This window comes from Ceratotherium simum, chromosome 34 (assembly GCF_057802395.1).
Source record: "Ceratotherium simum simum isolate JZ-2026a chromosome 34, ASM5780239v1, whole genome shotgun sequence".
In the NCBI taxonomy this organism is placed as follows: Eukaryota; Metazoa; Chordata; class Mammalia; order Perissodactyla; family Rhinocerotidae; genus Ceratotherium; species Ceratotherium simum.
In genome coordinates, this window is record NC_141933.1 from 14,757,057 (window position 1) to 14,781,314 (window position 24,258).

At 38.2% G+C, this 24,258-nt stretch overlaps 1 protein-coding gene across 1 annotated transcript; it reads left to right on the forward strand.

The window, feature by feature from the left end:
* The first annotated feature begins 1,476 nt into the window (after nucleotides 1-1,476).
* On the forward strand, nucleotides 1,477-22,301 carry LOC101400377 (glycine N-acyltransferase). Its single transcript, XM_004437402.3, has 5 exons — nucleotides 1,477-1,566; nucleotides 7,151-7,258; nucleotides 14,338-14,464; nucleotides 16,225-16,396; nucleotides 21,899-22,301. The coding sequence occupies exons 1-5, from the start codon at nucleotides 1,489-1,491 to the stop codon at nucleotides 22,299-22,301; spliced, it is 888 nt and encodes a 295-aa protein (XP_004437459.1). The 5' UTR covers nucleotides 1,477-1,488.
* The last annotated feature ends 1,957 nt before the right edge of the window (nucleotides 22,302-24,258 follow it).

Below are 24,258 nucleotides of genomic sequence, written 5' to 3' on the forward strand. Positions count from 1 at the left end.
CATAAAATTGCACACTTTGTATGTTTTTAATTATGCCTATTTAAATTATTCAGCAATTAAATTTTTTTTAAAAGTACAACCACAGCTGTAATGATGCTGGCAAAGAATCTCCTCTCTCCAAACCAGTAAGTGGACTTAGTAGGGGTAGAAGGCCTGTTGTTACCCACAAAGGACTGACAAGCAACTGGGGGGGCAGGACACATGCACATGGAAAAGTCAAGAATATTCACTTGTTCAAGCAATCTTAAACAGTTCAAGCAACAGATTCCAAAAAGTAAATGAGATCTTTGGAACCAGAAACATTTTCCCACTGAAAGTATCCAACACCAGTTCCATCTCTACAAGTCTTTATCTTAGCTGATCATCCGAAAGGATACGTGTTTCCAAAAAGAAGAAACGTGCTGGCCAGGGACCTGGAAAGCCAAAGTGCCTCAGCACTAAAGGCTAAGTACATAAAACCATCTTTTTCCTGCTTCCTTCAAGAAATGATAATAATAATGACATATTAGTACTGTTCTGTGCCAGGCAGTCTGTTAAGAATTTTATATGCACTTTTTCATTCAGTTGGTGCCAGTGCATGGATGACTTCATTTAATCCTCACAACATAACAATGATGTAAGTACTGGCATTATTCTTGGGGCACTATTCACAGTGAACGCGTTCACATTGTGGTCTAGTTTAAAGTTACATCCCATTCCATCAAAACAGAAGAACAACCCAATGGACTGATTTGAATAACTGCCACTGGTAATATTAATAACAATAGTAAAAATAACATTTTTGAGTTATTATATGCTAGAAACTCTTTTACGCACTTAATATGTATTAACTCATTTCATTCTCACAACAATTTTCTGGGTGGGGTCTGTTTTCATTAGGATTTACTAATGAGGAAACCAAAGTACAAAGAGGTTAAGTAACATTGTGAAGGTTACATAGCTTGTTAGTGGTGGCATAGGGATAAACACTACTAGCATCTTAATCCCAGAAGATGCACTGCATATTTTAAGAACCTGTTTGTTAAAATAAATGTGTCTTTAGTGACTGAAATTCAGGGTAGTGTAAAAAGTGAAGTGAAAATTTTTGGAAAGAGAACCATGTACTTTCTGCTGGTCTCATCCTTCCTTGGAGAAGGTGAGGACTTCAGTGACAGTGATACCAATAAAGGGCACAGAAAAATGTCTTGGCCTTGGGAATTAGTGTAGAACCTGCTACTCCTGTCTCTTGTTGTCTTCTGTGAAGTGGTTCCCTCAGGAAGTTCATGATGCCTCTCCAAACTCCTGTCTTTCCCAGTAAGGCTAGAAATCTAGAGTGATTATACTTTTTCTCCCTCTCCAAGGCAGTTATTTAAGAAGTGGGCAGATTTATCTCACCTGTTACCTTCTAAGATTCAGGTAAAGGTGTGCGGATCTAGTTCTTATTGGTTCAGCATCTTCTCATCCCTGACTGTTTCTTGGTCCTCTCTCTAGGCGAAGGTACCTGCCAAGATGCTCCACTTGCAGGGTCCACAAATGCTGCAGATGCTGAAAAAATCCTTGTGGAAGAGCCTTCCTGAGTCCTTAAAGGTGAGAATAGGACATTCTCAGGGAAACAAAGGGTGGCATCTTCCTGTGATACAGGTGGGAAAGAGAATGAGCTTTTACAGAACACCTATTCTGTGGCAAGAACTCACTCATGCTGCATTTCATTTCGTTCACATCACCTCTTTGTAAGGGAGGTATACTATGCTCATGTCCTAGAAGAGGAAAGAGATCTCAGTATTGCGACTTGCCCAATATTTTTAAATGGCAAAAAACTACTCTCTGCAGACTCAAAAATATTTCCTTGTTTACTTCTAAAAAATATTTTGTAATAACACTGGAAATTCTCCCAGATTTCTCTTAAAAAAGTTGACCTAAGTACATATCAGTTTTTAAACATTCATGCCTGAGGAGAGGTTAACCACCATGTATCATTTTAGAACACACAATGTGTCAAATCCTATTTCATCCAACCCAAAAGATTGCATATTATCCACGGAGGATACTTAGAAATGATTCTATACTATTCATTATTTTATTGCAATAGTAATTGTTGCAAAGAGTCTGGATTTATGCATGTGTTTATTTATTTTTCACGTTTAATATTCAGGGGATTGCTGAAACTAGTAACTGCTTTTTTAAAATCTCCTTTTCTACCTAAAGATAAAAGATGAAGTCACACACAACAGTTTACCACCAATGCCAATGGGGACTTCAGGGCCACGAGCAATGGTAAGGTAGAAGCCTTAGTAGCAATAGCAAACACTTGCTGCCCTTACCTTATCCCAGTCACTGGACTTTATCTATGAAATCATATAAACCTCAAAACTCTCCTATAAGGAGGGTATCACTTTTCTCTCTGTGTTGTAAATGATGAATCTAAGACCAAGAAAACTTGGATAACTTGCCCAACTAGTTACTGCTGGGGCCAGGAATATAAACCACCTATCGAATTTCAACTCTCCCGAGCTTACCTGCGTGTTTTGAGCAAAATAGGCCCTCAATAACAAATGCTGGTAAGAATGAGGTGAAACTGGATCACCTATACATTGCTCGTGGGAATGTGAAATGGTACAGCCACTCTGGAAAAACAGTTTTTAAGTTTCTTCAAAAACTAAACATGCAACTATCATACAACCAGCAATTACACTCCTGAGCATTTGCCCCAGAAAAATACAAGTTTACATTCACACAAAAATATATATACTACTGTCTGTAACAGCCTTATTCATAATAGCCTCAGACTGGAAACAACCCAGATGTCCTTCAGCTGCTGAATGGCTAAATGAATTGTGGTACATCCATACTATGCAATACTACTGAGTGATGAAAAAAGAATGGGCCATTGATACCTGAAACAATATGGATGAAGCTCCAGAGAATTATGCTGAGTGAAAAAAGCCAGTCTCAAAAGGTTACAAGCTGTATGATTCCATTTATATAAAATTCTTAAAATAACAAAATTAAAGAAATGGAGAACAGATTAGTGGTTGCCACTGGTTAAGGAGGAAGTAGAGAGTTGGAAGGTAATGGATGTGTCTATAAAACAGCAACATGAGGGATCCTTATGATGGAAATTTTCTGCATCTTGACTATATCAATGTCAATTCCTGGTTGTAATATTGTACAGGCACAGAGACAGTAGGTCTACCAAGTTCACAGAGTAAGTAGCAGAACCAGGATTTTACTCCAGGCAAGTTAACACTTGAAGCCAAGTACTAACCATTATGCTCATCTACTTGGCATGATACCCTGGATATTGATCAATAAATATTATATATTTCTATTTTTATTATTCATTATTGTTCAGAACATGCACATTAATCCTACCATAGGAGTTAGGTTGATGGCAGTGACATCTTATTGGTTCTGTGGCTAAAAGGGCAGACTCAGGAGCCAGCTTGCCCAGGTCTGTGCCTGCTTCTTCCACCGACAAGCTGCATGCTTGTGCCACATCACTCAACCTTTACATGCTTCAATTTTCTCACACAAAATGGGAGCAATGAGAGCTCTGACCTCTTGGGTCAGACTCTATTTTGAAAAGATTCTATTTTGAACAGGTAGAACTGTACCTTGCATACAGAAAGGCTATGCAAATAATAGCTAATATTATATATCAGACCATACATTCACAACGGGGTGAATCATAAATACATCTGTTTCCCTTATTTGAGGCTAATACTTTGAAAGACTTGACATAATTTTTGAGTAAGCTGAATGCATTCACTTCCATTTGTAATCTCAACCATCTGTAACTATCCTTTCACTATGGGGAAGAGGAAGGTAAGTATTCTTCTTTAGGTAGATCATATGGTTTTATTTTCATTTACTGGAAGTGGATCAAAGAGACAATTGTCCCTGTTCTTTAATTACTATAGCCTCCACTTATGGGTGGAAAATCATTTACCTGTACTAGAATATAATTAGAAAATATATGTTAAAAGCCTAAAACATGGGATAACCTTAGACCCAGAAATCTCTCTTCTAAAAACTTTCCCTAAGCAAATATCAGGCACATATGCAAAGATTTCTGCCAAAATATATTCTTTGAAGAGTTGTTTGTTACATTGAAAAGTTGGAAACACCTGGAGTGTCCATCAAGAAAAGATAAAAAATTTATAGGGCACTTTTACTCATTCCTCTTACTAAATACAGCTAAAACCCCTATACGTTATACACAAAACAAATATATGAAGGCTGTGAAAGCCGGAAAGAAGAAGGTAGACCAAGTAAGGACCTTTGGACTCAAGGACCAGTTTAGCAGTGAGTTCCCTGGATTTTCTTTTTGTTTCAAATGTCTCAGATTAGGTGCTGGAGAAAGCCAGACCCCCAAATGTACCAGCCATCACAGACAAAAGAAGCCCCAAGAAAAACCTTCTCTTTAGCCAATAGATCAGGAAAGAGGCAGCCTAGAATGACAGAAAACTTTAGGCAATGACTATCCAATCCAGCCAACCACCACAGAAAAACTGAAGCTCTATCCCCACCAGCAAAGGCTGAGTAGGGAGCCTGGACTTCCATCCTTACCAGAAGTAAGGAAGCACCCCTTCCCCTGTCTACTGAGGTGGTATCAGAAAAGACATAGTGAAGAGTCAGGACTTTCACCACCACTCAACAATAACGAAGCTGCACACCCTTATTGTGGCATCAGCGGAAACTATGTGGGGAGCAGTAAAAAGGTACCCAGTCCCTCCAAGCCAGGGTACCAGTGGAGGTCTAGCAGGAACTGGAATTCCCACCCCTATAGTAACAGGGAACCTCAATCCCTCTCTGGTGTCAGAGGAGGCTAAATGGGAAACCTGGACTTCTACCCTCAGCTTGCAGTAAAGAGTGTCTCCCATCCTTCATCCCCTGCCAGAGCAGTGTCAGAGAAAGCTAGCCAAAACAGAACATTTACATAAGACCCAGAGTCTTAAAACGTACTGTCTAATATGTCCAGGATTCAATAAAAAAAAAAAAATTACTTCTCATCTAAGAATGAGGAAAATCTCAAATTAAATGAAAAAAGACAATCAACATGTACAGTGGAATGACACAGATCTTAGAATTAACTAGCAAAGATTTTAAAGCAGCCATCATAAAAATGTTTCCATGAGCAATTACAAAAACACTTGCGACAAATGAAAAAATGGAAAGTCTTGGAAAAGAAAGAAAAGATACAAAGAAGAAACAAATCGTAATATTAGTTCCAAAAATATAAAAACAGAAATTAAAAAAAAACTCAGTGGATAGGCTCAACAGCAGAAGGGAGCAGACAGAGGAAAGAATAAGTGAACTTGAAGACAGAATGATAGAAATTACCCAATCTTAACAACAGAGAGAAAATATGCTGGGGGAAGAAAAAGGCAACAGAGTCTCAGGGACCTATGGGCCTATATCAAAAAGTCTAACATTGGTGAAATTACAGTCACAGAAGCAGAGAAGACAGAGTGAGACTGAAGACAGAGTGAGACTGAAAAAGTATCTGAAGACATAATGGCTGAAAATTTCCCAAATTTGGCAAAACGTATAAGCCTACAGAGTCAAGAAACTGAGTGTAGCCCAAACATGATAAACCCAAAGAAATCCATGCTAGTACATGTCATAATCAAACTCCTGAAAACTAAAGACAAAGAAAAAAATCTTGAAAGGAGCAACAGAGAAACAATACCTTACTTATAAGAGAAAAACAATTTGAGTGACAACAGATTTCACATGAGAAACCATAGGAGGCTAAAAGCAAATAGCACACATATTTCAAGTGCTGAAAAAGAACTGTCAACCTAGAATTCTATTCCTGGCAAAAATATCCCTCAAGAATTAAGGGGAGGGGCTGGCCCAGTGGCATAGTGGTTAAGTTCCTGTGCTCTGCTGCAGTGGCCTGGGGTTGGCAGGTTCAGATCCTGGGCACAGACTGAAGCAACGCTTGTCAAGCCATGGTGTGGCAGTGCCCCATATAAAGCAGAGGAAGATGGGCACAGATGTTAGCCCAGGGCCAATCTTCCTCAGCTAAAAGAGGAGGATTGGCAACTGACGTTAGCTCAAGGCTAATCTTCTTCACACACACACACAAAAGAATGACGTGAAATCAAGACATTCTCTGATGAAGGAAAACTAAGAGAATTGTTGCCAGCAGACCTACCCTAAAAGAATGGCTACAAGAAGTTCCTTATATAGAAAGGAAACAATAAAAGAAAATATCTGGAATATCAGGAAAATAGAACAATGGAAAGTAAAAAATACAGATAAATTCTAAAGACTTTCTTTCTCCTCTTGAATTTTCTATATTACATTTGACTGTTGCCACAAAAATTATAACACTGTCCAATGTGGTTATCAATGTAGGTAGAAGGAATATTTAAAATTATATAATATATTGAGCCTTATTATAATTGAAGAGGGGTAAAGAGATGTCAATGTCGAGAGAGGTGAGGGTGGGTTTGATTGTAAAGAAGTAGTCCTAGGGAGGTCTTTGTGGTAATTCTGTATCCTTATTGTGGTGGTTACATGAATCTACTTGATAAAATGTAATAGGACAATGCACACACATTGTACCAATGTCAATTTCCTAGTTTTGACACAGCACTATTGTTACTTAAGATTTACCATTGAGAAAAGTTGGATGAGAGTAAATGAGACCTTTTTGTACTATCTTTGCTACTTCACGTAAATAAATAAAAAGTTTAAAAAATGAATGTTGGTTCATCCATATCATAGAATGCTATACAGTCATTAAAAATCATTTTTAATAATTGAAAAAGAAATATAGCTAGAATGTATTTATTCAATGGAGGTAAAACATTTCAAAATCACATGTATCTGAAATTTTTCATTTTGTGAAATTTGTTGTGTGTGTATATGAATAGAAGGAAATCTATTAAAGATATTATTAAATTCTTCAATGGGAGAGTTCATTATTTTTATTCATAAATTTCATTGGTCTGAATATTTTACTATATAAATGTTTTTAAGAGAGATATTTATTGGGGCAAAAAAATAGGGTCCAAAAGCTGTTCAGCAGGAATGTTCAAGTACCTTCCAATCATAAAATTATATTATTTCATAGAAATAATCCTTGTCCTGATCAAACAAGGCACTTTGTCATCCTTTCCTAATAAGATGACTCTCTCACTTTCTTGGGATGCTGCAGGTTTATGGGACCGTCTTTCATATGAATCGGGGAAACCCATTCAGGTTAAAGGCCCTGGTGGACAAGTGGCCTGATTTTAATACAGTGGTTATCCGCCCTCCAGAGCAGGTAAGGTGCCAGATGTGGAATGAATATGATTCTCTGTTCTTATTTGCTATATGCCTACTATGCACCTAGCAATGTGGTGGGCCATGAGGATACAGAAATGAATCACAGTGATGGTGAACAAGGCCCTGTCCTCAAGAAGCTCACAGCCTAGAGAAGAATATAGATAAGTCCATAGATACAGGCATACCTCATTTTATTATTCTTTGCTTTATTGTGCTTCACAGATACTGTGCTTTTTGCAAATTGAAGGTTTGTCGTAACCCTGTGTCAAGCAAGTCTATCGGTACCATTTTTCCAAGAGCATTTCCTCATTTTATGTCTGTGTGTCACATTTTGATAATTCTGGCAATATTTTAAACTTTTTCATTATTATTATATTTGTTATAGTGAACTATGATCAGTGATCTTTGATGTTACTATCGTAATTGTTTTGGGGCGCCACCAACCATGCCCATATAAGACAGTGAACTTAATAAATGTTGTGTGTGTGTTCTGACTGTGCCACTGACCAGCCATTCCTCTGTCTCTATCCCTCTCCTCAGACCTCCCTATTACCTGAGACACAACAATATTGAGGTTAGTAATAAAGTTAATAATGCTACAATTCCCTCTAAGTTTCCAAGTGAAAGAAAGACTCACACATCTCTTACTATAAATTAAAAGCTACAAATGATTAAGCTTAGTGAGGAAGGCATGTCAAAGCTGAGATAGGCTGAAAGATAGGCCTCCTGCATCAAACAGCCAAGGTGTGAATGCAAAGGAAAAGTTCTTTAAGAAATTAAAAGTGCTTCTCCAGTGAACACACAAATGATAAGAAGGTGAAATGGCTTTATTGCTGATATGGAGAAAATTTTAGTGGTCTGGATAAAAGATCATGCCAGGGCCGGCCCCGTGGCTTAGCGGTTAAGTGTGCGTGCTCCGCTGCTGGCGGCCCGGGTTTGGATCCCGGGCGCACACCAACGCACCGCTTCTCTGGCCATGCTGAGGCCGCGTCTCACATACAGGAACTAGAAGGATGTGCAACTATGACATACAACTATCCACTGAGGCTTTGGGGGAAAAATAAATAAATAAAATTATAAAAAATATATATATATCATGCCAGCTGCAACATTCCCTTAAGCCAAAGCCTAATTCCCTTAAGCCAAAGCCTAATTCCCTTAAGCCAAAGCAAGGTCCTAATTCTCTTCAATTCTATGAAGGCTGAGAAAGTCGAGGACACTGCAGAAGAAAAGTTTGAAACCAGCAGAGGTTGGCTCATGAGGTTTATGTTATCTCCATAACATAAAAGGGCAAATGAAGCAGCAACTGCTGATGTAGAAGCTGCAGCAAGTTATCCAGAAGATCTAGCTAAGATAATTAGTGAAGATGACTACACTGAACAACAGATTTTCAGTGTAGACAAAACAGCCTTATATGAAAGAGAATGCCATCTAGGACTTTCATAGCTGGAGAGGAGAAGTCAATGCCTGGCTTGAAAGCTTCAAAGGACAGGCTGACTCTCTTGTTAGGGTCCCTGCACCTGGTGACTTTAAGTTAAAGCCAATGCTCAGTTACCGTTCCAAAAATCTTAGGGCCCTTAAGAATTGTGCTAAATCTACTCTGCCTGTGATCTATAAATGGAAAAACAAAGCCTGGATGACAGCACATCTGTTTACAGTATAATTTACTGAATATTTTAAGCACACTGTTGAGATCTACTGATCAGAAAAAAAGATCCTTTCAAAATATTACTGCTTATTGCCAATGCACATGCTCATCCAAGAGCTCTGATGGAGATGTACAACAAGATTAATGTTGTTTTCATGCCTGCTAACACAACATCCATCCTGCAGCCCGTGGATCAAGGAGTAATTTTGACTTTCAACTCTTATTATTTAAGAAATACATTTCATAAGACTTTAGCTGCCATAGATAGTGATTCCTCTGATGAATCCAGGGAAAGTAAATTGAAAAACCTTCTGGAAAGGATTCACTATTCTAGATACTATTAAGAACGTTCATGATTTCTAGGAGGAGGTCAAAATATCAACATTAACAAAAGTTTGGAAGAAGTTGATTCTGATCCTCATGGATGGCTTTAAGAGATTCAAGACTTCAGTGGAGGAAGTAACTGCAGATGTGATGGAAATAGCAAGAAAACTAGAAGCAGAACTGGAGCCTGAAGATGTGACTGAATTGCTGCAACTTCATGATAAAACTTTAACAGATGAGGAATTGTTTCTTATAGATGAGCAAAGAAATTGACTTCTTGAGATGGAATCTACTCCTGGTGAAGATGCTGTGAAGATTGTTGAAACGACAACAAAGGATTTAGAATACTACATAAACTTAGTTGATAAAGCAGTGCCAGGGTTTGAAAGAATTGACTTCAATTTTGAAAGAAGTACTATTGTGAGTAAAATACTATCAAATGGCATGTCATGTTACAGAGAATTTGTTCATGAAAGGAAAAGTCAATTGATATGGCAAACTTCATTGTTGTCTTATCTTAAGTAATTGCCACAGCCGCCTTAACTATCAACAGCCACACTCTGATCAGTCTGCAGCCATTAAAATCAAGGCAAGACCCTCCACCAGCACAAAAATTGTGACTCACTGAAGACTCAGATGATGGTTAGCATTTTTTAGCAATAAAGTATTTTTAAGTAAGGTGTGTACATTGTTTTTTAGACATAATGCTATTGCACACTTAATAGACTACTATATAGTGTAAACATAACTTTTATATGTACTGGGAAACCAAAAATATTAGTGTCACTCCTTTTATTGCAATATTTGCTTTATTGTGGTGGTCTGGAACTGAACCCAAAATATCTCCAAGGTATGCCTATAAGTTTCAAAATAGTGTAAAATGTGCAGGAACAGAAGAATGAACAAGACAAAGAAGTAGCACAGGTAGAAAACTGATTAAAACTATATGTGGTACACTTTCATACTCATTCATTGTTTTATTTTGTTTACAAAACAGGCCCCCAAACAGCAATCTGCTGATTCTGAAGGCCAGACACACTTTGGTTTTTCGTACATCCAGTTTGTAGGGGTAGAGGCAACCAATGGAAGGTTGTGCTAATTTAAGATTATGTTGATAGCATAGATAAGAGGCATCTTTTGTTAAAGATATTAAAGGAGGATTTCCCAAGCTAGACTTCTATATTGTAATAAATCAGAATCTACTTCCACTTTTAACTTTTAACCTAAAGGAAAAAAATATTTCGTACTCTTTAAAAATACCAACTTTGAAACCACACCAGCTCTTTCACACTAACAACTTCTCATTATGATACTGTTTTCCCATTGAGATGCTACACGGTATTGTAACCTACTGTCATCACAACAATAAAATGGAGCAGAAAATAAAACTAAATGTGATAGATTTCAAGGAGAGGATCAGAGATGCTTCCTAGCAGACATTTTACCAAAACTGGATGCTGAAGATAAATAAGATTTCTCACGTGGTAACAGGGCAGGACTGCATTCCAAGCAGGGAAAACAGCAATTGTGAGGCATAAAGTCTGAAACAACAGAGGGAATTAAGGAGCAAAATAACATGGTTGGAATTGTTGGTTGAAATTACATATTGTGTAATAATTTTGTTTGCTAATATTTTTTTGAGAACTTTAGCATCTATAATCATCAGGGATATTGGTCTGTAGTTTTCTTTTCTTGTAGTGTCCTTATCTGGCTTTGGTATCAGAGTAAAGCTTGCCTCATAATATGAGTTTGGGAGTGTTTACTTCTCTTCAGTTTTTTGGAAGAGTTTGAGAAGCATTGGCATTAATTGTTCTTTAAATGTTTTGTTGAATTCACCCATGAAACTATTTGGTCCTGGGCTTCCCTGTGTTGGAAAGGTTTTAATTACTGATTCAACTCCTTACTTGTCATTCATCTGTTCAGATTTTCTATTTGTCCATGATTCAGTCTTGGTAAGTTGTATGTTTCTAAGAATTTATCCATTTCTTTTAAGTTATCCAATTTTTTGGTGTTTAAATGTTCATAGTAGTTGCTTGTGTTCCTTTGTATTTCTGTGGTATCTGTTTTAATGTCTCCTCTTTCATTTCTGATTTTATTTGAATCTTCTCTCTTTTTTTGTTAGTGTAGCTAAAGTCTTGTCAATTTTATTTATCTTTTTTAAAAAATCAGCTTGGTTTCTACTGTTTCTCTGATCTCTCTTTTGTTTATTTCTGCTCTGATCTTTATTTCCTTTCTTCTGCTAACTTTGGACTTAGTTTGTTCTTTTTCTAGTTCCTTGAAGTGTAAAGTTAGGTTGTGTGTTTGAATTTTTGTCTTTCCTTAAAATAGGCATTTGTCACTATAAACTTCCCTCTTAGAAATGTTTTTACAGCATCCCATAGGTTTTGGCACGTTGTGTTTTCATTTTCATTTGTTTCAATTGTTTTTCTTTTTTTTGTGAGGAAGATCAGCACTGTGCTAACATCTGCCAATCCTCTTTGTTTCTTTTCATTTTTTTTGCTGAGGAAGACTGGTCCTGGGCTAACATCCGTGCCCATCTTCCTCTACTTTATATGGGACGCCACCACAGCATGGCTTGCCAAGCAGTGCGTCGGTGCACGCCCGGGATCCGAACCGGCAAACCCCGGGCTGCTGCAGCGGAGCGTGTGCACTTAACCACTTGTGCCACTGGGCCAGCCCCTCAATGTTTTTTGTTTTTTTTTTTAATTTCTCTTTTGATTTCTTCTTTGACCCACTAGTTGTTCAGAAATGTGTTAATATCCACATATTTGTGAATTTTCCAGCTTTCTTCCTATTATTGATTTCTAGGTATACCATTGTGGTCAGAAAAGATACTTGATATGATTTCAATCTTCTTAAATTTTCTAAGACTTGTTTTGTGACATATCATGTGATCTACCTAGGACAATGTATCATGTGTGCTTGAGAAAAATGCATATTCTGCTGCTGTTGAATGGAATGTTCTGTACATGTCTGTTAGGTCCATTTGGTCTAAAGTATGATTCAAGTCCAACAGTTCCGTGTTGATTTTCTGTCTTGATGATCTGTCCATTGTTGAAAGTGGGATACTGAAGTCACCTACTATTATTATGTTATTTTATATTTTTTCCTTCAGATCCTTTGGTATTCACTTAATATATTTAGGTGCTCCAATGTTCCGTGCATATATATTTAAAAATGTTCTATCTTCTTGATGAATTGACCTCTTTATCATTGTATAATGGCCTTATTTGTTTCTTGTTACCATTTTTGGCTTAAAGTCTATTTTGTCTGATATAAATATACCTACCTCTGCTCTCTTTTGGATTCCATTTGCATGGTATATCTTTCTCATCCATTCGCTTTGAGCCTATGTGTTTACTGAAAGCTGAAGTGAGACTCTTGTAGGCATAATATAGTTGGTCTTGTTTTTTTTCTTTTTACCTATCCAGTTGTCTTTTGATTGGAGAATTCAATCCATTTACATTTAGAGTAATTATTGATGGGTAAGAGCTTACTAATGCCATCTTATTGTTTTCTGCTGTTTTGTAGTTCCTTTGTTCCTTTCTTCCTCTCTTGCTGCCTTCTTTTGTGAATTGATGATTTTTTTCTAGTGGATTTTCTGTAGCATGTGGTAGGTGGTGGGTGTCAGCTGTAGAGCCCTAGGCTGGTGTCTTGCATTCATGCAGCTGTGGAGGCCTGAGCTGACTGCTAGTGCAGTTCCCTGGCTCCAGCAGGGGCCAGAGGGTGAGGGAGTGAAGGAGGACTCCAGTATCTGGCATCAGAGAACATGAATACCTGTACAGTGAAAGCTGGTGAAATCTGTAGGGGGTCCACAGCAGCTGTGCTGACCATTGATTTCTTCAGTGGTGAAAGCTGCTGGGTTTGTATGAAGAGCAGGTCACTGGCAACCCTGATTGCCCTCACTGTGTGGCCAATACTGGTAGCCCCTACTTTTCTTCCTTGTTCCTAGCTTTCTCTATACATCTCAGCTTTGCCAGTCTGGGTGGGATGAAACAGAAGTGAGACCTTTGTGTGGTGCCCCCAAAAGGCTGAGGAAGCTGCTTGCTCACCCTGCTCTTCCTTTTCTGGTGAGAGGAAGGCTTTTTAATTGAGGAGTTCCATCTTGTCACCGAGCAATGTCAGTGTGGTGGATGGGATAATGCAGGCAAAATGAAGTTGTCTTCCTTCGCTTTTGTGCAGTTATTCTTAGGGTTTTTTTGTTCTACTGTGTTGCTAAAGTTTCTTAAGTGAATTCCAGAGCACTCCCAGAGCTATTTTTGCTCATAGATAGCTGTGTAATTGCTGATCTTTGTAGGGGATGGAGGCTGGGATCTCCTACTTCCATTTTGGTGACATCATTCTTAAAAATAAAGTTTCATCTCTAGTATCCTTGCTGAATTGGAAGTATACTTTGGTTAATAATTTCCAGATATTGTAGGAAAGAAAGCTTTCTTATTTGCACTGGTCAAAGTAAATTTTTCCTCTTATCTACTCCTTCATCTTCAAAGAAACCCACGTTGGGTTTGATAATTTTGCTAGATATATTTAAATGAGTATGTTTGCTTACTTGTTAATTTGATGAAACTATAGTTTATTTAACAGTGGTAAGATCTTTTTTAAGGAAAGCCTATCTAATTCTTCATCCTTTTCTTTGGTTTCATCGTTTATACATGGATATTCTAATCCTGCTACCTGTATCAGTTTTAATAAAGATGTATTCATATTCACAGCCCAGATTTTCTAAAAATCTTTGTACTAGAGCAGGATTTATTCTTTTAGCCAAAAATTTTGCTTGTCAATTGTCTTTTTACTCCTCTATTCGAGTTTTATGGAGGTATAGAAAAACAATATTAAATAGTTCATTTTTGTTTGATTTGAAGTTTTAAAGCAATAGCTGAGTTAAGAATAGTTTTGTTCAGGATGTTTTTCATTATTTGTTAAATAAAGGAGTCCTTGACTTGACCTCATAATGTAAATAATTCCTAAATAAAGTTAATATACCAAAAGAAAATACTAATATTTTAGTACTTAAAAATGTTGTAGTATAATGGAACACTGAAAATGAGTATGGCAATCACTAAATACAAACATTTTTGTTGATTCTACTTTTCCCAACCCAACAGGAGATGACAGATGACCTTGATCACTACACCAATACTTATCAAATCTACTCCAAGGACCCCAAGAATTGTCAGGAGTTCCTTGGTTTGCCAGAAGTCATCAACTGGAAACAACATTTGCAGATTCAAAGTAAGGAGACCAGGGAGTGTGCTGGCTGCTGGGATCTCCCATGTCTACACCTGTAGGGTCACTTTTCATTTTGAACCACACCCCTACATCTCATATATCTTTACTCAAAGCCCCAGACACTCAGCCTGGTGTCCACTCTTTGTCTCAACTGCCTCCATCTCCATGGTAAATTAGAACATGAAGTCTGCAATGTATGGAGTTTACATAGGGAATCCTAAGTAATATAATATCTTAATAGCTGAGGATTCATGATTTATTTTCCAGGATCTATTAGAGAGCATGAGTGTGGGAGCAGAGCTTCCTCTCTGTCTCATTTCTGTTTTATCATTCTGTCAAATTTACAATGTGAAATTTAGTGGTTAAGAATATGTTCTCTGAGGGGCCAGACCCATGGCATAGCGGTTATGTGCAGATTCTCTGCTGCTGGCAGCCTGGGTTCGGATCCCAGGCATGCACCGGTGCACCACTTGTCAGGCCATGCTGTGGCAGCATCCCACATAAAGTGGAGGAAGATTGGCACAGATGTTAGCTCAGGGCCAGTCTTCCTCAGCAAAAAGAGGAGGATTGGCATGGATGTTAGCTCAGGGCTGATCTTCCTCACACACACAAAAAAGAAAAGAATATGTTCTCTGAGCCATGCTGTGGCAGCATCACATATAAAGTAGAGGAAGATGGGCACAGATGTTAGCCCAGGGCCAATCTTCCTCAGCAAAAAGAGGAAGATTGGCATCGGAAGTTAGCTCAAGGCAGATCTTCCTAACCAATATAATAATAATAATAATAATAATAATAATAATAATAATATGTTCTCTGGAGTCAGGCTGCTTAAGATTGTGACCTCGTTGGGCCTTACTAGTTGTATGATCTAGGGCAAGTAACAGCCTCTCTGTGGATCAGTTTCCTTATGCATAAAAATGAAGATTATAATAGTACACAAAGCATAGAACTGTTTAAAGGTTAAACGAGATCTTGAATGAGAAGTGCTTAGCACTATGCCTAGTTTTAGCAGTTAGGTTTTCAAGCTATCCCAAAATAGTGACTTAAAACAACAATCATTTATTAGATCACAATTTTGTGAGTCAGCAATTTGGACTGGACTCGGCTGGGTGATTCTTCTGCTAGTCTCTCCTAGATCCATCCATATGGCTGCAGTCAGCTGGGGGTTATTTATGAACTAGTAAGACTGGGTTAGTCACAATCCCAAGTCTGGCTGTTGATGCTAGCTTTGTTTGTGCTAGCTATTGACTGTGCTGATGGAAGTGAATTGGGCAACATGTAGAAGTCACAAGTTTCTCAAGAGCAGAAAGAAAAGGCAAGCCTCAGTGCACAATCACTTTTCAAGCTTCTTATTGAATCGCATTTGCTATTGTTCCATTGGCCAAAACAAGTTTCGTGGGGACAAGCTCATCAGGACAGAAAATCCGGAAAGGGAGGAAGAAACAAACTGGGAGCATTGTAGCAACAATCTACTGCACTAAGTGAATAAAATTGTTCAATAAATTTTGGTTATTATGTTTATACCTCATCTCCTTTAATAGTCATAATTGTACTGTGATGTGTTTAAGAATTGTAGTATTACCCCAATTTTAAATTTTAAAAATGGGGCAGTGATTTAGCCATTATCATGTAGAAGCTATATCATGATTGAACACTAGCTTTGACAACTCTAAATCCACAAACTTTCCAGCTCCTGGGCAGCTTTTCCTCAGCATTGAAATAAACAGTGATATCTCATATGATTCCTCATTTCTCCCGTCTAGGTTCACAGTCTAGCCTGGATGAGGTGATAGAAAATCTTGTAGCTATTAAATTGGGCAAGGTCAAGCGAACACAATGCCTTCTCTATATGGCCTCTGAGACAACAAAGAAATTGGTTCTTTCCCTGTTGGATGCAAAGAACTTAACATCGAATGGTGGCAAACACAAGTCCATGTAAGTTCGATTGAAACTGTTCTACACTACTCGTATCTCTCACTCCTGAAGAAGCTTGTGTATTGGTTTTCTAGGACCACTGCAAAAAATCACTACAAACTGGAATGGCTTACAAGAACAGAAATTTATTCTCTCACAGTTCTGGAGGCCAGAAGTCTGAAGTCAAGGTGTCAGCAAGCCCATGTTCCCCTCAAAGCTTCTAGGAGAGAATTTTTCCTTGCATCTTCCAGGTTCTAGTGGTGCTAGGCACTCCTTGGTTTGGGACTGCATCACTCTAGTCTCTGACGTTGCCGTCACATGACCTCCTGTGTGTGTGTCTTTTCCTCTTCTGCCTATTATAAGGACACCTGTCCTTAGATATAAGTCCCACTAGACAATCCAGGATGATTTAACGTGGAGATCCTTAATTTATTTACATCTGCAAAGATTCTTTTTCTAAGTAAGGTCACATTTGACATGAGTAAGTCAGCTCGAACAGATCTTTTGAATGACCGTACCATTCAACCCACTCTACCTCCCAACTTCTCTTTCAGCTTTTGCTCTGGCCGCCCTACAATCTATTTTATGCTGACCTGCCAGAGTAGTCTTCTTTTTATTATTATTTTTTTTTATTAATTTTATTTTTTTGTTGAGGTAACATTCATTTATAATATTATATAAATGTCAGGTATACATCATTACATTTCAATTTCTGTGTAGATTACATCATGTTGACCACCCAAAGAATAATTACAATCCATCACTATACACATGTGCCTAATCACCCCTTTCAGTCTCCTCCCTTCCCCCTTCCTCTACGGTAACCACCAATCCAATCCCTGTCTCTATGTGTTTGTTACTGTTTTTATCTTCTACTTATGAGTGAGAACATAGGGTATTTGACTTTCTCCATCTGCCTTATTTTGCTTAGCATAATACCCTCAAAGTCCATCCAGGTTGTCACAAATGGCCAGATTTCATCATTTTTTACGGTTAATTAGTATTTAATTGTGTATATAGACCACACCGTCTTTATCCATTCATCCCTTGATGGGTGCCTAGGTTGCTTCCGAGTCTTGGCTATTGTGAATAATACTGCAATGAACACAGAGGTGTGTGTATCTTTATGCATTGGTGTTTTCATGTTCTTTGGATAAATACCCAGCAGTGGAATAGCTGGATCACATGGTAGTTCTATTCTTAATTTTTTGAGGAATCTCGATACTGTTTTCCATAGTGGCTGCACCAGTCTGTACTCCCACGAGCAGTGTATGAGAATTCTCTTTTCTCCACATCCTCTCCAACACTTGCTATTTCCTGTCTTGTTTATTATAGTCTTTCTGAGGGGAGTCAGGTGATATCTCATTGTAGTTTTGATTTGCATTTCCCTGTTAATTAGTGATGTTGAATATCTTTTCATTGCCTGTTGGCCATCTGTATATCTTCTTTGGAGAAATGTCTGTTCAGATCTTTTGCTCATTTTTTAATTAGATTGTTAGGTTTTTTTCTTGTTGAGATGTATGTGTTCTTTACATATTTTGGATATTAACCCCTTTTCAGATATATGGTTTGAAAATATCTTCTCCCAATTATTATGTTGTCTTTTCATTTTGGTGATGGTTTGTTTTGCTGTACAGAAGCTTTTTAGTTTGATGTAGTCCCATTTGTTTATTTTTTCTATTGTTTCCCTTGCCTGTTCAGACATGGTACTTGAAAATATGCTGTTAAGACTGATGTTGAAGAGTATACTGTGTATGTTTTCTTCTAGAAGTCTCCTGGTTTCAGGTCTTACATTCAAGTCTTTAACCATTTTGAATTAATTTTTGCGTATGGTATAAGATAATGGTCTACTTTCATTCTTTTGCTTGTGGCTGTCCAGTTTTCCCATCACCATTTATTTAAGAGACTTTCCTTTCTCCACTGTATGCTCTTGGCTCCCTTGTTGAAGATTAGCTCTCCTTAGATGTGTGGGTTTATTTCTGGGTTCATGATTCTGTTTCTTTTATCTGTGTGTCTGTTTTTGTGCCAGTACCATGCTGTTTTGGTTACTATAGCTTTGTAGTATATTTTGAAATCAGGGAGTGTGATACCTCAAGCTTTGATCTTTTTTCTCGGGATTCCTTTAGCTATTCGGAGTCTTTTTCTATTCCATATAAATTTTAGGATTCTTTGTTACATTTCTGTGAAAAATGTCATTGGAACTTTGATAGGTATTGCATTGAATCTGTAGATCGCTTTAGGAAGTATGGACATTTTAACTATGCTAATTCTTCCAATCCAAGAGCATGGAATATCTTTCCATTTCTTTGTGTCTTCTTCAGTTTCTTTCAACAATGTTTTATAGTTTTCAGTGTACAGGTCTTTCACCTCTTTGGTTAAGTTTATTCCTAGGTATTTTATTCTTTTTGTTGCAATTGTAAATGGGATTGTATTCTTAATTTCGCTTTCTGCTACTTTGTTGTTAGTGTATAGAAATGTAACTGATTTTTGTATGTTGATTTTGTATCCTGCAGCTTTACCATATTCATTTATTATTTCTAAAAGTTTTTGCTGGATTCCTTAGGGTTTTCTATATATAAAATCATGTCGTCTGCAAATAGTGACAGTTTCACTTCTTCCTTTCCAATTTGGATCCCTCTTATTTCTTTTTCTTGCCTGATTGTTCTTACTAGTCCTGCCAATACTATGTTAAATAAGAGTGGTGACAGTGGGCATCCTCGTCCAGTTCCTGTTCTTAGAGGGACAGCTTTCAATTTTTCTCCATTGAGAATGATATTAGCTGTGGTTTGTCATACGTTGCCTTTATTGTGTTGAGGTACTTTCATTCTATACTCATTTTAATCAGAGGTTTTATCAAAAATGGATGTTGTATCTTGTCAAATGCTTTCTCTGCATCTATTGAGATGATCACATGATTTTTATTCTTTATTTTGTTAATGTGGTGTATCACGTTGATTGACTGCAGGATGTTGAACTATCCCTGCATCGCTGGAATAAATCCTACTTGATCATGGTGTATGATCTTTTTAATGTATTGTTGTATGCGATTTGCTAATATTTTGTTGAGGATTTTCATTGATATTCATCAGTGATACTGGCCTGTAATTTTCTTTTTTTGTGTTGTCCTTGTCTGGTCTTGGTGTCAGGGTAATGTTGGCTTCATAGAATGAGTTAGGAAGCTTTCCCTCCTCTTCAATTTTTTGGAAGAGTTTGAGAAGGATAGGTATTAAGTCTTCTTTGACTACTTGGTAAAATTCACCAGGGAAGCCATCTGGTCCTGGACTTTTATTTTTGGGGAGGTTTTTGATTACTGTTTTGATCTCCTTACTGGTGATTGTTCTATTCAAATTCTCTGTGTCTTGTTGATTCAGCTTTGGAAGTTTGTATGATTCTAAGAATGTATCCATTTCTTCTAGATTATCCAATTTGTTGGTATTTAGCTTTTCATAGTATTCTTTTATAATCTTTTGTATTTCTAATATGTCTGTTGTAATTTCTCCTCTTTAATTTCCGATTTTATTTGAGCCTTCTCTCTTTTTTCCTTTGTGACTCTAGCTAAAGGTTGGTCAATTTTGTGTACCTTTTCAAAGAACCAGCTCTTAGTTTCATTGATTTTTTTAAATTATTTTTTTAGTCTCTATTTCACTTATTTCTGCTCTGATTTTTAGGAAAAAATCTTTTTTTTTTTCTTTGTGAGAAAGATCAGCCCTGAGCTAACATCCACACCAATCCTCCTCTTTTTGCTGAGGAAGACTGGCCCTGGGCTAACATCTGTGCCCATCTTCCTCCACATTATATGGGGTGCCGCCACAGCATGGTCTGACAAGCAGTGCCTCGGTGCATGCCCGGGATCCGAACCCAGGCTGCCAGCAGCAGAGCACATGCACTTATCCACTTCACCTCGGGGCTGGCCCCTCGGAATAATCTTTTTAAAAATATAAATTAGACCGTGTCCCTCCCCCTTGTAAAAAACTCTAGTACTTCCCATCTCAGCTTGAAATAATTCTGAACTCCTTCATCACCCTATAAGGGCCAGCATCACCTACCTTTCAGACCTCATCTGTCTCTTGCTTATTCCCCCCAAGACTGGCCTTCCTCCTGCTACTGATCGTCACAAGCTCAAGCACTTTGAATTAGCTCTTCTATCTAAAATGTCTTCTTTCCCACCCCACCCAATCTTTACACACAAGACTTCTTTTGTTATTCGGGACTGCTCAAATATCACCTCACTAGAGCGTCCTGGCTAAACAACCTTCTTAAAATCACTTTCCAGTTATTTTCCATACATCTTTTATTTTCTTCATAGCACTTAAGATTATTTGAAATTAGCTAATTTAGTTAACTTACTTATTTGATGTTTAAACTCTCCCCAGCAGTATTGCAAACCCCATGAGAACAGATGCCTTCTCTGTCTTGTTCACTGATAGATCCTCAACAGCTAGAACAGTGCCTGGTATATAGTAAGTGCTTAATAAATGTGTCTTTAGTGAATTTACTTCATGGAACAAAAGATTTCTAATAAAGAGAGTTTCAACATGTTATATATATTCCCCCATTAATGTCCAATCTAATACTGAATAGAATTAAAAACTGACAGTGGGGATTTAATCTGGAGATGCCCAGTCTCGTGGCCTGGAAGAGCTTTATTCACATTGTATCACACTACAACCTGAAAAGCACCTCCACTTCTAGAATCACAGTGGATCCACTTGTCTACACTGTGAGATAGGATAGAAGACATTATTCCCATTTTCCTGACAGAAAACAGGTTCTGAGAATGAAATAGCTTGTTTAGGTCATGTGGATGGTTAAGGACATAACTGAGGGTTATTAATCTAGATCTTCTAATTCTGCATTGTGGGCTCTTTCCAGGACACCTCTCGAAGCCCCTTTACACCATTGCAGAAGCCTTCAGACTTCAGCGTTCTGTAACTCAGGTGTCGCCTGCACTCCACTTCACTGCCTCTCTCTGGACTTCAGCTTTCCCACTTGTTCAACTGGTGGCCAGGGACTCTACGACACCAGCATTCTAAGATCCCATAATTCTAAATTCTGGATTTAGGGCTTGCTAGTATGTGATTTGGGGCACTGATTTATTTCCTATGAAACTTTTTCCTTCTATGTAAAAGGAGGATAAGAATATCTGCCCTGTCTAGCTTGGAGGGTTTTGGCCAAGGCCAAATGAAACAATTGTCATTAATTTCTGTGGAGTGCTTACTATCTGCCAATTACTGGTTCTAAGCACCTACATTCATTGGCTCATTTAAGCATCAGATGATTCTATAAAGGAGATATGATTCTCATTCCTATTTATTTGATGAGGAAATAGAGGAAGTGAGAGATGAAGTAATCAGCCCCAAATCACACAAATAGTCAGATTATAAGCCCAGACATCCTGGCCGCAGAGCACATACCCTTAAATATGCTCCTATTTGCCTCTCAGGACAATTGGGGGGAAAACAAATATAATACTTCACAGTATGTGTGATATTATGCACTGTTCTTTCCCCTTGTTTCCAACAGCAACCAAGAGACATTTAAACTCTCATCCCTGGATGTCACCCATGCTGCCTTGGTAAATAAATTTTGGTATTTTGGTGGCAACGAGAGGAGCCAGAGATTCATTGAGCGCTGTATCCGTGTCTTTCCCACATCCTGTCTACTGGGTCCTCAGGGGACCCCTGTGTCCTGGTGCCTGATGGACCAGACAGGAGAGGTTCGGATGGCAGGCACCATGCCTGAGCACCGGACTCAAGGTCTCGTTTCCCAGGTCGTCAGTGCCCAGATCCAGGCTATGGACAAACTTGGCTTCCCCATGTATTGCCATGTGGATAGAGCCAACCACATAATGCAAAGAGTGAACTTCACCCTGCAGATTGTCTCCGTGCCCTGTGATTGGAACCAGTGGAACTGCGTGCCTCTGTGAAGCATCCCTGAACACAATACAGTGTTGAATAGAATAGACATTTGGTTGGAGGAGCAGATGGGTGGATGGAGAGAAAGAATAAATTATAATCAGTGGTAATGGCGTGGTCTCTGGCTCTGGGGAAGCAGTGATCGGTAATGAACAGGACAGCCTCAGTCTCTATTCTCAAATACCTCACAGACTTCCTTTAGTTTCCTCAGTATGAAATAGGCCAAGCATTCCTGGAGTCCAGCTGGCACAGCTCCCACATTTCTAGGATCCTTGTCACACTTTCAATCATCAGTTGTATGCTTTCCTGTGTTGTTCTTCCTGAAACTCTTAGTTCATTGACCCTTGCCAATTTACTACGAGGAGGTAATATTTTGTGGGTTCTGTGATGTTTTTCCCTCTCGCTTTTTTTTTTTTTTTGGCTGGAGAGTGGCCTGCCTTCTGAGCAGGTCTTTGCAAGATCATTCTTTCCCAGGTCACTTTTTAAGAATTGTATTATAATCACATGAAATATACTACACATGTGCACACATACACATACACACACACAATTTATGGGGTTCATCAAGGAGGATTTGGACAAAAAGACTGGTGTTAATATCTTCTTTTGTAACTCCTACCCCGAGAGAGATATTAACGTTGTTTCTAAAGGCTAAGCTTCCTTAATCCTCCTCCCTCAGTCCTCATATAAGAAATAGACTCCTTATTTGGTTGTGGAAGCTTAATCTATGTGGTCCATGAAGGAAGACGAGTGTAGGGAGAAAGGTGGTGGGAGCACTCAGACCCAGAGAGGTGGATATTATCAGGGGCAGGGGCTGTAGGGGCTTTGTATAGGGTGGAGACAGATCTCACTTGGCAGCAGCACACTGCTTTGAGATACTTGAACCCTCTATAGTGTGAGCAAGGGTCTTGTGGGAGTCTCATTGGTGGAGGGGGCCACCAAAGAAGTCATCTCTAAATCTCTCTAGGAAGACTGTCCCAACAGTGCTGGAGGAATAGCACTTACTTGAAGGAGAAAAGAAAGAGAATGACACCAGTTTGAAGCTTGGGACCACCACAGTCCAATTCCTTAACACATCAAAATAACCCTTGTGCTTTTTATACTTGAGTACCAACTAAAACACCACCCCCAGAGCTGCCCTGAAGTCAGCAAGGGAAGAGGAACTTTGTGACACTGAAGTAGGGAGAGGAGACCTCATGACACTCAGAGAAAAAAGACCATGATACTAAGTAGAGAGAGAGAGACTAAATATTGTGATCCTCAGATTATAGAGGGATAGCCTCTTGATATGCAGCTGGGGAGAGGAAGGTTGACTTTGCATTTATCAGTTAGTTGATTTCAAATAAAATTATCTGAGAGGAGTGCTAATAACGTGACTTTGAAAGGGTTCATAAGGTACAAGAGAGAAGAAAAAAGGAAAAGCCTTCCGTGGTAGAGATTAATCTGTGAGTTCTTCCAGTTCAAACCACAAATCCTGCAGTTGTTTGTTCTGTGGTTCCAGGCAGTTCTTTAAGAGTCCTTCAGGTCCTCACTCAGTCTGCTGTGAATGACAGAGAATATTTACTCTCCCCTCTAGGCTAGAGCTGCCACAGAAGGATAAAAACATCGGGCTTTACTTCTACTCTTTTAAATTCACTTTATGAATTTTATTATTCTACTTAGAAGTCAGTTATAAGTCTGCTATTTTTATAGATACCTTTTTAGGAGCCTATAAATTACATGTAGATCCATTTATACAGTTAGTTTATTAAATACCCTAAAACATTCCAAATTATATTTATACATTTCATTTTCTTTTTAAAGACTTCAATTCTCTGGTAACAAATAGAACCATTCTAAATAGCAAATAATTTTCACAAATCTGATATTCACAATTTCTAAACATAAGCAATTCAATGAATCTAAAGTTATCTTAGATCTTCCAAACTTTTACATGAATTTAGTAATGGTCTAACTTAAAATCATAGG

Bases quoted from the DNA above. Each gene is read 5' to 3' on its own strand.
- LOC101400377 (XM_004437402.3), top strand. From the start codon at position 1,489: ATGCTCCACTTGCAGGGTCCACAAATGCTGCAGATGCTGAAAAAATCC. The intron at 1,567-7,150 runs GTGAGAATAGGA...GGGATGCTGCAG, and splicing joins GCCTTCCTGAGTCCTTAAAG to GTTTATGGGACCGTCTTTCA. The intron at 16,397-21,898 runs GTAAGTTCGATT...TGTTTCCAACAG, and splicing joins GGTGGCAAACACAAGTCCAT to CAACCAAGAGACATTTAAAC.